This window comes from Eptatretus burgeri, chromosome 16 (genome assembly GCF_056783735.1).
Source record: "Eptatretus burgeri isolate ZD-2024b chromosome 16, Ebu_testis_v1, whole genome shotgun sequence".
Classification (NCBI taxonomy): Eukaryota; Metazoa; Chordata; class Myxini; order Myxiniformes; family Myxinidae; genus Eptatretus; species Eptatretus burgeri.
In genome coordinates this window covers 42,335,868-42,348,761 of record NC_140976.1, presented here as the reverse complement: position 1 = coordinate 42,348,761, position 12,894 = coordinate 42,335,868, and the positions used below count along the sequence as shown (strand labels likewise).

Sequence of the window (12,894 nt, the reverse complement as noted above, 5' to 3'; positions counted from 1 at the left end):
ATAACCTTTTCAGATATTGTGCTGTATATCTCTCTCTATCGAGTGCATTCTGTGGCTGCTGGTTGCATCATTGGTTGGGATGAGGCTATGCCGCTGATGCAGTGTCCCCCTTACCAGTACACTTGGTACTCATTTTGCCGACCTCAGAAGGATGACAGGCTGAGTCAACCTCCTGGTGTATATTAATTCAGCGGGCCACGGGGATTGAACTCAGCACCCTCGGATCCCAAGCCATCACCCTAACCACAAAGCCAACACCAGGCTTGCTGTATATCAGTTTAGCCCGATCACTCAATAGTGAAGAATCACTTAAAAAAATTCTCGGATCCGGATCTAGATTCGGATCTTCATCAAAATCTAATCATTTTGTCGTGTCACATACCCAAGCTCTCCACCAAATTCCCTCCGAATCCATCCGGAACTTTTTGATATCCTGTTCACAAACAGACAGGGGTGAAAACATAATCTCCATCCACCTTTGCTGGCAGAGGTAAAAACGTCAAAGACACAAAACAAATGTCAGGTGCACAACATCAGTGCAAGTCCGCGATTATGATGCTCGAACATCTTGGAAGGCCAAGCAGTCTGAGATTCCGCATTAGCAAGATTGAGGGATGACAAAAAAGTAATTATTTTTTCAGACTGCCATTTGACCTTGACTTTTCATCTGGAGGGTTATGATGTAAATTAAGCATAAATGCAACTTGCTCTAAATTATCTCGTGAGGGCAATTTCGTTCTGACCAGACAAGCCTTAGTTGAGTTTTGGTGAAAAATGTTGAAATGTCTATTTTGCTCATGACCTTAAAATTAGGTCAAGGTCAAAAAAATTGTCAACCCCACATACTTTTTATTCCCATTATTTATGCAAAATTTAATTGTCAAAGTCCTCAGACATTAGCATAAAAAAGTGTGAAAATTCTAAATGGTGGTTTGTTTCTCTGAGAAGTGCAAGACCCTTGACGTTTAACCCAAAGGGGTATGATGTAAATGAACCTTAAATGCGCCTTGCTCTCTCAGTCGAGGATATCTAAAGAGGGCAATTTCGTTCTGATTGGCCAGACCTTAATCAAATTTTGGTGAAAAATGTTAAAATGTCTATAATTTGGTCATGACCTTAAGAAATCGGTTAAGGTAAAAAAAAAAAAAACGATGTCAACCACACGTACTTTCTATTTGCATCATTGATGCAACATTTCATTCCAAAAGTCCCTGCCGGCTCCGAGATACAGTTTGGAAATCGGGAGTGTTGAGAGTGCAGGAAGAAGAAAAAAAAGAGGATTATTAAACTAGCCGGGAGGCAACGATGGTTCGCGGGCATTATTGAACAATGCCAAGATAGGTACAATTGAGTTAGTGGAAGCTTTTGAGGAAGCCCTACCGTAAAAACCTATCTCTTCCGTCAAAACTGACCAAATCAAATCGGATTTTTTTATATGTTGTACTTATGGACATTACGCACAGCTTCCAGGAAATGAAATTGCGAGAAAAAATCGAGAGGAAAAAATTCAAATGGGCGTGGTTCCACCCACAAGGGGCGTGGGACGCCCCTCATACAAAAAGACACAACTCGACCATGATATCTCGCTTGTGTCCAAGTTTCATCAAGATCGCATCAAACATCACGGAGCTATGCTCTGGAGAGTCACAAACAGACAGACAGACAGACAGATACACAGACACAACGAAAATAGTATAGTGGTCACTGCTGGCGCCGCGAACCAATAAAAAATAAAATTAATTCTAAATCGAAGTTTAGTACTCCCAGGGGTCTAAGAAACTTTTTAGTACCATTAAAAATTGGGGGACCCAATTGCAGAAGCAAACCCTACAACAACAATAAGCCTTCCCTTGTGCTATAGGAGGAGGCTTAAATGTTCGTTCTGCCTGGACGGTTTATGTGAATGAATGTGTAAATAGATTGGTTTGGTCTGTGTCCTCCCTCATCACTGTACCTGTCGCACAGTACATGCTAGGTGCAAACGTCCTGGGCATAATGCTGCATCCAGTTGAAGGTTGAGGAGTTTCTCTTGGGGAGGGGGGAGGGGGGAGGCAAAAACTTTCTCAGTTTCACAGATGATGACATGATGCACATCTCACCAGAATTATTCACTGCAAGTTCAGGATGAAGTGTCTAACAACTAAATTGGGAAAATCGAGGGTTAAATGTCGACAGAGAAAGACTAAACCACCTACACTTCGTCTTGTGGTGGATTAAATAGGCTGGTTAAGTGAATCACGGCTGGGGATAGTGGAGAGTGGAGTAGATAATGAGGAGGAGAGAGATCAGATACAGGAAAGCAATTGGATACCCTTACAAAGATTGCTTTATGGTGTTTAACAACAAGAATTGTAAAGAATTGGGCAGTGGCAGGGAAAAGAGAAATTGGATATACATTCAGTCCTCGCTTAACATCGTCCCGGTCAACATTGTTTCATTATTAAGTCGCTGATGTATTGAGAATATACTCATTTAAAGTCGTTTTACCCCTAATGTAGTACCAAACTAATGGTTTTCCGCCTTTTAATAAAGATACAATGTAAACCAGACTGTAAATACCGGTGTGTAAACCATACCATAAATACTGGTGTATAAACCATACCATAAATACTGGTGTGTGAACCATACTGTAAATACCGGTGTGTGAACCATACTGTAAATACTGGTGTGTGAACTATAATGTAAATACCCGTGCGTGAACCATACCGTAATTACCTGTGTGTAAACCATAATGTAAATACCGGTGTGTAAACCATAATGTAAATACTGGTGTGTAAACCATACCGTAAATACCGGTGTGTGAACCATACCGTAAATACCGGTGTGTGAACCATAATGTAAATACCGGTGTGTGAACCATAATGTAAATACCGGTGTGTAAACCATACCGTAAATACCGGTGTGTAAAACATACCATAAATACTGGTGTGTAAACCATACCGTAAACACCGGTGTGTGAACCATACTGTAAATACCGGTGTGTGAACCATACTGTAAATACTGGTGTGTGAACTATAATGTAAATACCGGTGCGTGAACCATACCGTAATTACCGGTGTGTAAACCATAATGTAAATACCGGTGTGTAAACCATAATGTAAATACCGGTGTGTAAACCATAATGTAAATACCGGTGTGTAAACCATACCGTAAGTACCGGTGTGTGAACCATACCGTAAATACCGGTGTGTGAACCATACCGTAAATACCGGTGTGTGAACCATAATGTAAATACCGGTGTGTGAACCATAATGTAAATACCGGTGTGTAAACCATACCGTAAATACCGGTGTGTAAAACATACCATAAATACTGGTGTGTAAACCATACCGTAAACACCGGTGTGTGAACCATACTGTAAATACCGGTGTGTGAACCATACTGTAAATACTGGTGTGTGAACTATAATGTAAATACCGGTGCGTGAACCATACCGTAATTACCGGTGTGTAAACCATAATGTAAATACCGGTGTGTAAACCATAATGTAAATACCGGTGTGTAAACCATAATGTAAATACCGGTGTGTAAACCATACCGTAAGTACCGGTGTGTGAACCATACCGTAAATACCGGTGTGTGAACCATACCGTAAATACCGGTGTGTGAACCATAATGTAAATACCGGTGTGTGAACCATAATGTAAATACCGGTGTGTAAACCATACCGTAAATACCGGTGTGTAAAACATACCATAAATACTGGTGTGTAAACCATACCGTAAACACCGGTGTGTGAACCATACTGTAAATACCGGTGTGTGAACCATACTGTAAATACTGGTGTGTGAACTATAATGTAAATACCGGTGCGTGAACCATACCGTAATTACCGGTGTGTAAACCATAATGTAAATACCGGTGTGTAAACCATAATGTAAATACCGGTGTGTAAACCATACCGTAAATACCGGTGTGTGAACCATAATGTAAATACCGGTGTGTGAACCATAATGTAAATACCGGTGTGTAAACCATAATGTAAATACCGGTGTGTAAACCATACCGTAAATACCGGTGTGTAAAACATACCGTAAATACCGGTGTGTAAACCATACCGTAAATACCGGTGTGTAAACCATACCGTAAATACCGGTGTGTAAAAATACCAGTGTGTAAATACCGGTGTGTGAACCATACTGTAAATACCAGTGTGTGAACCATACCGTAAATACCGGTGTGTAAACCATACCGTAAATACCGGTGTGTGAACCATACCGTAAATACCGGTGTGTAAACCATACCGTAAATACCGGTGTGTAAACCATACCGTAAATACCGGTGTGAACCATACTGTAAATACCGGTGTGTGAACCATACCGTAAATACCGGTGTGTAAACCATACCGTAAATACCGGTGTGTGAACCATAATGTAAATACCGGTGTGTGAACCATACTGTAAATACTGGTGTGTGAACCATAATGTAAATACCGGTGTGTGAACCATACCGTAATTACCGGTGTGTAAACCATACCGTAAATACCGGTGTGTAAACCCTACTGTAAATAAACCATGTGAATTTGTTGAAAGGATTTGAAGGTGTCGTCTTCGCGATAAAGAAAGTTATGCTCAGCTCGGCGAATAAAGTGGGTTTTGATGGGGGTGTAAGAAGCCGACGTCACACAACCTCTGCAATCACACGAAGAAGACCTGAACCAATGAAGACCTGAACCAATGAAGACCTGATGCAATGAGAGATGATGATATTCAATTGTTTGTTTAAAATAATTTAAAACTTGTACTCTATATTTAAATGTCTGTCTGAAGGTAACAATTTTCCCTCTGACGTTATCCCCCCCCCCACCCCCCACTTATTTACATTAATTGTTTTGGGGGAATTGGATTCGCTTAAAGTCGTTTCAGTTTGTAACTACAACGTTTACGAGGACCGGCTGTACACGGAAGGGGTCTTGTGAGTGGGTAAGTTCCACGTGGGAGTGAAGGAGAGATGTGAGGCTGAATTTTATGAGTTTCACAAGGAGGGCGTTGCTGGAAGAACACACATGTGACCTGAAGGACCCGCAGAGGGTTGCAGTCGAGGGAGATGAGCAGAGGTGGAAGGAGACAGGAAAGGTCACTGACCCGTCTGTATGGAACACAAACAAATCTCGATACGAGTTTGCCATCAGGTCCATCATGTCCGTGCCACATCCTGTCCTCCGTCCAGCCGAACCCCAATCCACGAGCACACCCTGCGAGTCACCAACTCCATCCAACTGGTCGAGGACACAAAGAGAGGAGGTACGTCACACGCACGAGGCAGCCCATCCTGAACGATTGTTACTAATTAATACCTAACGGAAGGCGTTGGCGTCGATGATGCAATGATTGCACCTCATCAGTCAGCTACTACCCTTAACGCAGTGCACGACGATCAGGCGTTTGTTTTAATTTTAGTTATAAATAAATAAAATAAAGGCAGTGCAATCATGGAGTTACAGGCCTTGTGTTTCTGCCCCCTTTTTGTGTGAGACACCAATGATCGGGATCACAGACATTTCACGAGCGTCGTCTTCAGGGCCGAGTCTCTCTTGGCCTCGTGCAAGTTTTGCACGAGGTGCTGTAAGCCCCGCCCCCTTCCCCGCCCCCTCGCAGCGGTGACGCGCGCATGCGCAGACTCCCCCCTCCTCGCGCGCAATTCGTGATATCGTGCGCCGCGCTGTTCGGAGAAAGCTGAGGAGATTTACGTGCGCATAGTCTCTCGCACGTCTCGCTCGGTCTCTCGCACGTCCGTCACATTCATCCGCGTTTCGATCCGCGACTCCGGGGAAAAGGAAGAGTTCGCACGAGCGAAATTAAAGGGGGGGAATTGAATCGGACCGGATGAGAGTGAGTGTGTGCGCTCTTAGGGCTTTGAGTGTGTGGAGGCGAACGGGTCGTGGTGACCTATTTTGGGTGAGTCGTTCGAGGTGGTTGTGTGGTGCGCGCCTGCGCTGCCATGGGGCCGATGAGGTGTGTGCTCCTGCTCCTGGGCGCGTGCTGCGCACACAGGTGGGACGACCTTTTGATATCAACTTATGCAAATTACTGTGACGATTGCATACGGTGCCCCTTGTGGGTCGTGGTCCGTCGGTGTAACGCCCTGCGGATGCATGATCAAAGAGCAAACAAACATAGCCGACCGAGGAATTGCGTCAAATCCTGCTCTTGGGCGATTCTGGGGGCTGCCGGGATGGATTTACCGAAGAGGTATGCACACGTGCCTCGGAGCCGTCTACCTTGGGTTCGAATCCCGACCCGGCTGTAAACTGTCATCCTGATGTTTCGTGGGCAGGGAGATTCGTCAATGCACGTGTCTGTCGTCCCTCGGAAGGACGGTCAACCGAGCGTCCGGTCTGCCGGTGTTCGTGGGTGGAGGATCAAGACCCCACGATGCCCTTTTTGAAAGAGTAGGCGAGCTATCACCCGCACCCTGACCAAATGACAAATTCCAGCCCGAACCTGACTCAAACGTCAGGCCTCGCCAGCCGGGTCATGAAAGACTTGGACCAAGCTTCCCCCTGGCCAACCGCACAAAAATGTGGGAATAATTGTGGCCGTTAAAAGAAGCTCTAAAGCAATTTTTGCCTCGCCGTCTGAATAATCGATAATCCCAACCACCTCAGCTTGATATCCTTTTTTTAGGTGGAGACTACAGAAGGGTAGGACCCAAAGTCGGTCAGAAGGATCTCCTATTATCAGGGAAAGGGAACGAGTCAACCGCAATGACTGGGATGAGCATCACGTGTCGTGGATCGGAACAGGTGGCCACCCTGAAGGTCGTTAAGGAGCCAGCAGCATTCACCATAATCCATTCTGTGACGTCACAATCATGAGAATAACCTGACTTCCTGAAGACTAGAATCCAAAATTCTTGATACTGCTGCCCACAGCTGGATTTGAACCTGAAACCTCTGCGATTCCAGTTCATTCTCCTCACAAATGCACTGACAAAGTCGAATAATTCCTCACCTTCACTCAGAGACCACGACTGCACCTTCACAGAAATACTTGACAGTGGGTTAAGATGCTTGAGATCCATTATTATCCAAAGGACTAAGTAAAAATGTCACTGCCAACCAAGAACTGAACTCTACAACTCCACCGACAGTGTAACAAACACGACAGACAACACATAGTTTCAGGATACTAGATCTGCTCTCTCCTGTCTTGTTTTGTTTTATTACAAAATTGGTTCAACGGTCATTTGTGTAATTGTCCGACACCATGGTACAGAGGTAGTGAAGTTGCCTTTGAGCTGTCTAGTGTGGGTTAGGTTCCATACCCGACCATAAACTGTCATCCTGGCGTTGCACAGGCAGCGCGTTGCATCACAAAGTGCGCTGTCCCTCGGATGAACGTTAAGCCGGCTGTGCCATCTGCGAGCATTAGTTGATGGATCTTAAATATCCTATGATGTCTTTCGCAAGGAGTACCTGAGTTGGCGCGGGAAGACAAGTTACCGATTGCTGCCCAAATCACTTTCAGTCGTCAGGCCAAACCAGCCAGTTCATGAAAGATGTGTGGCAAAAACTTCCTCCTCTTAGCAGCAGCAGCAGCAGCAGTAGCAGTAGCAGTAGTAGTAGTAGTAGTAGTAGTAGTAGTAGTAGTAGTAGTAGTAGTAGTAGTAGTAGTAGTAGTACCAGCAGCAGCAGCATTGGTTGGGTGTGCTTTGTGTTTTGCTATACATATGTACTCCATATATTCTGTGTACTTCTATATTGTGGTTGTTTGTCGTAGTTTATGGAACTTTTTTCTTGATCCATTTGGCTCGTGATCTCGATGATCAAATATATTTGAAATTCAATGTTATATCTCCCATCCTCTGTATTTGTATATGCTTATACAAACATTTATTTTTATATATCTCTTCTTCTTCTTTCGGCTGCTCCCGTTAAGGGTCGCCACAGCGGATCATCCGCATGATCCGCATAGTGATTTGGCACATGTTTTACGCCGGATGCCCTTCCTGACGCAACCCTGGTCGCCTCTTACGACACACAGGGATATGGTACACCTATTTTAACCAGGATATACACCGGCCCAGGACACTGGTACTCACTTCGCCGACCTCGGAAGGATGACAGGCTGAGTCAACCCCCTGGTGTATTCATTCAGTGGCCCAACGGGGCTTGAACTCAGGACCTTTTGGATCCCAAGCCACTGCCCTAACCACTGCGCCAACACCAGGCTCTGTGTGTGTGTGTGTGTGTGTGTGTGTGTGGGTGTGTGTGTGTGTGTGTGTGTGTGTGTGTGTGTGTGTGTGTGTGTGTGTGTGTGTGTGTGTGTGTGTGTGTGTTTACAACAATTTGGTAAATGATGTATAAAGTGGCTCGTGACAGGAATGAGGATATAAGTACATGGATGGTGGGGGGTAGGGGGAGCATTATTTAATTATTTGTACGCAGCCTGTAGCTGCTTGGCTGCATCATATCATGGAGGTGCGGCTGTGCCACTGATGCAATGTTCCCTGTTACCAGTAAGCGGTTACTAATTCTGCCGACCTCGGAGAGATGACAGGCTGAGTCAATCCACCTTGTGTTATTTCAATGGCACAACAGGGGCTCGAACTCAAGACCCGAGGATCTTAAGCCAGATCTTAAGCCAACACCAGGCTTGATTGAAGTGACAGAGAGGGGGCAGTATTGAAGGTATGGGAAAGCTATTTTAAGGATCTGTTGAAGCGGGGGAGGGGAAGCAACGTCGAGCTGGAGCTGCACAGGGGAAAGTGGACTTGGTGGAGATCATGGAGGAGTTGCAGGTAGCATGAAAGAGGATGAATAAGGGAAGGATGCCAGGCATTGATGAGGTGTGTACAGAGATGTCAGTTGCTGCGAGAGAAGTCGGAATCAGTTGGACGAAGAAGCTGTTGAATCTATGAATGAGAGAGGGTTCGATTCCGGAGAATCGGAAGACCGTGTTAATTGTGCCGAAATGGAAGGGGATGGGCGATGTTCAAGATCAGGGGAAGTACAGGGGCATTACACTCTTAAGCCATGTTATGAAGGTGCTGGAGAGGATTGTGGATGGGAGGATTAAGGAAGAATGTGGAGATGTAGATCGGAGAAGAGCAACAGAGGTTTAGAAAGGGCCGGGGGTGACGGACGGGATGTCTGCCCTGAGACAGCTGGTGGGAATAGAGGTTTGGGGTGCAAGGTGAGATGGCATTGGGATTTGTTGATTTGTCTGGAGAAGGTCTACGACACTGTCCCTATGGAGATGGTGATGGCGACACTGAGATGGACGGGAGTGCTGGAAGCAGAAATTAGGTTGGTGGAAGGGATGGATGTACAAGGGAACGAAGAGAAGCGTTTTGGTTGATCCTGGGATGTCTGGAGTTCAGTGTGAATATTGGTTTGAGGCAGGGAAGTTTTCTCAACCCACTCGTGTTTATCATGATCATGATCATTTCGTATGCAGCCTGTGGCTGCTGCTTACATCGTTGCTGGGAGCGTGGCTGTGCTGCTGATGCAGTTCCCCCTGTTTCAAGTAATCCAGAACTCATTTTCCCACCCTCAGAAGGATGACAGGCTGAGTCAACCCACTTTGTATTATTTAACAGAACAACAGGAGCTTGAACTCAAGACCCTAAGATCTGAAGCCAGCCACCTTAACCGTTTAGCCAACACCAGTTTTTTTCATTGTGATGATGGAGCTAGTAAGCAGGAGGGTAAAAATGAAAGGTAGTATGGGGAGGATGTTGAATGCGGACGATCTGCCTGTTGTGGTGGAGAGTAAGCGGGAGATGCAGGAAGTTCTGGGGGAGTGGAAGGAGGCATTTGGGAATCGTGGGCTGAAGATGAGTATGGAGAAGACTGAGGTGATGTGGGTCGGGCAGCAGGTGAGAGAGAAAGATCAGACAGGAAAATAGATTTGAGTGTTTGGGAGGAAGAGAGGGTCACACTGACAGAGATACAATAACTGAGGTTGCAGGTGTGCGAGAAGAACTGGGGAGTGAAGAGGGTGAAGAGGAGGAGGATGGATGAGCTGAGGGAGGACATTGGTGTACAAGTAAGCTTGACGGAGAGCTTGGTAAAAAGCCAGCTAAAGTGGATGGTAACATGGTGGGGATCGGGGAAGAGAGAATGGAAAATAGAGTCTCAGAATGGATAGATTGAAGGAGCAATGCAGGACGAAAAGAGGGAGACTGAGACTGAGATGGGAAGATTGTGTGAGGAGGGATATCAATAGGGTGGGGGAGGTTGGAGAGTGGAGAGAGTTTCCTGAAGACAAGGGGAAGTGGAGGAATATTGGGGTCAGAGCAGGGCAGAAGATTGGTACCCTTGGACCTCAACCCTTATAAAGGGAAGAGGAGAAGTACACGCACACGCACACGCACACGCACTGCAAGTCGGTTTCATTCTATCACGATTACAATCCGGGATGGGTCGCCACTCATATACAGGATATGCAACTCACAAATTCCAATGCCATTTCGCCCTTCACTGATCTCCCCCTCGTCACTCGGCTATTTTATCTTCTTCACCCCGTGGTTCCGTTTCTAATTCAATTTCCAGCCACTATCTCCTCTTTTGATTTCTCCTGTTCTGGTTTTACTCCCTCCTGTTCTGTCTTAATTTCTTCTTCTTCTTCTTCTTCTTCTTCTTCTTCTTCTTCTTCTTCTTCTTCTTCTTCTTCTTCTTCTTCTTCTTCTTCTTCTTCTTCTTCTTCTTCTTCTTCTTCTTCTTCTTCTTCTTCTTCTTCTTCTTCTTCTTCTTCTGCCTCTTCTTCTTCTGCCTCTTCTTCTTCTGCCTCTTCTTCTTCTGCCTCTTCTTCTTCTGCCTCTTCTTCTTCTGCCTCTTCTTCTTCTGCCTCTTCTTCTTCTGCCTCTTCTTCTTCTGCCTCTTCTTCTTCTGCCTCTTCTTCTTCTGCCTCTTCTTCTTCTGCCTCTTCTTCTTCTGCCTCTTCTTCTTCTGCCTCTTCTTCTTCTGCCTCTTCTTCTTCTGCCTCTTCTTCTTCTTCCTCTTCTTCTTCTTCCTCTTCTTCTTCTTCCTCTTCTTCTTCTGCCTCTTCTTCTTCTGCCTCTTCTTCTTCTGCCTCTTCTTCTTCTGCCTCTTCTTCTTCTGCCTCTTCTTCTTCTGCCTCTTCTTCTTCTGCCTCTTCTTCTTCTGCCTCTTCTTCTTCTGCCTCTTCTTCTTCTGCCTCTTCTTCTTCTGCCTCTTCTTCTTCTGCCTCTTCTTCTTCTGCCTCTTCTTCTTCTGCCTCTTCTTCTTCTGCCTCTTCTTCTTCTGCCTCTTCTTCTTCTGCCTCTTCTTCTTCTGCCTCTTCTTCTTCTGCCTCTTCTTCTTCTGCCTCTTCTTCTTCTGCCTCTTCTTCTGCTGCCTCTTCTTCTGCTGCCTCTTCTTCTGCTGCCTCTTCTTCTGCCTCTTCTTCTTCTTCTGCCTCTTCTTCTTCTTCTGCCTCTTCTTCTTCTTCTGCCTCTTCTTCTTCTGCCTCTTCTTCTTCTTCTGCCTCTTCTTCTTCTTCTGCCTCTTCTTCTTCTTCTGCCTCTTCTTCTTCTTCTGCCTCTTCTTCTTTTTACTCCTCTTTTTCCTCTTTTTCTTCTTCTTCTTCTTCTTCTTCTTCTTCTTCTTCTTCTTCTTTTTGTTTCTCTTCTTTCTCTTCTTTCTCTTTTTTTTGTATACCTTGTCGAGGCTCGTGTGAGAGCTAACACACAACGCACAGCCAGGGGGGCATGAGACAAGAGGGGTGGGAGTGGGAAGGACAAAACAGTGGGGAACAGCGACATTAGGAGATCTATGGAAGGGTGAGGGATGGGACGGGGTCCATGGGGTGAACACAACAGGGACCTTCAGGAAGGAAAGCAGGGAATTTGTAGGTGAGTTTGGGGTGGATTAGCAGCGGCAGAAAAGATCATGGTTTTGGATGGGGATGACCTGAGATGGTGGTGAACAGCTGTCTGGTGAACAGATGGTGGTGAATAACAACATGGGGAATACAAGATGGACATTACAGGGACTTTCAGGAAGGAAAGCAGGGAATTTGAAGGAGATGGGCCTGGGTGGATTATCGGGGGTAGAAAAGATCAAGGATTTGGATGGGGGACGATAAGAGGTGGTGGTGAACAGCTGTTTTGAAGGCCTGGAGGGAAGAATGGGAAAGAATAGAGTGAGGGAGTTTATTCCAAAGGCAGGAAAAAAGAGGAATGAAAGAGTGAAGGTGAGCAGTGATTCGTGATTTTGGTAGTTTTACCAGAAGGGGGTTGTTGGCAGACCTTGAGCACCCTGTGGCAATGTGGTGAGGACAAATGGCAGAGAGAGCAGGGGGTGCGAGGCTGGAGAGGAGACGGTAGAAGACACAAAGACCACCGACTAACCTGCGGTGATTGATTGAGAGGCCCAAAGACTCACCCTCATTGCGGGAGATGCCAATAATCCGAAATGCCTTGGTTTCCACAGCGTGAAGCCAAGAAAGGTGGGAGGCAGGAGCACCAGCCCAGAGGGGAGAGCAGTACCCCATCAGGCTACGGGTGAAAGCTTTGTAAGTGGTCTGGAGCTCAGGAGGGCCGAGAAAGGACTTTGCACGACGGAGGATTCCCAGTCGGCGACTGGCTTTGGAGGTGAGGTTTGAAATGTGGCTCTCCCAGGAAAGGTCATGGCAGATAGTGAGACCCAGAAGTTTGAAAGAAAGGACTTCTTCCAGAGGATTGTTGAGAAAGTGGATGGGGGGGGGGGGTTTGCCAAACGGTCCTTTCGAAGAGACATAGTGAGAGTGTGAGATTTGTCCGGATTGAAAGACATGTTCCACGTGTTGGACCAGTTTGTGATTTTATCCAGGTCTGCAGTGAGTGAAGAACCTGCTGCTAGCCGGTCTGAGGGATGACTGATGCTACGGTTAGGGTTATCAGCAAAGAGATATAGAGGATTTTCCAGAGAGTTGGAGAGATCATTGATGAAAACCAGAAAAAGAACAG

General features: G+C 45.9%; 1 protein-coding gene across 4 annotated transcripts in view; it reads left to right on the top strand.

Moving 5' to 3' along the window:
* The first annotated feature begins 5,011 nt into the window (after positions 1-5,011).
* Positions 5,012-12,894, top strand: part of LOC147010954 (gamma-aminobutyric acid receptor subunit beta-3-like) — a 145,051-nt gene continuing 137,168 nt past the window's right edge. Inside the window, exon 1 of one of the 4 annotated variants that reach the window (XM_085860391.1) lies at positions 5,012-5,243. In XM_085860391.1, coding sequence (XP_085716517.1) covers positions 5,047-5,243 — 197 coding nt within the window. In that variant the 5' untranslated portion in view covers positions 5,012-5,046. Of the gene's footprint in view, positions 5,244-5,611; positions 5,994-12,894 lie in introns of those variants that run through there. The other 3 variants (XM_085860389.1, XM_085860393.1, XM_085860390.1) reach the window with 3 other exon arrangements.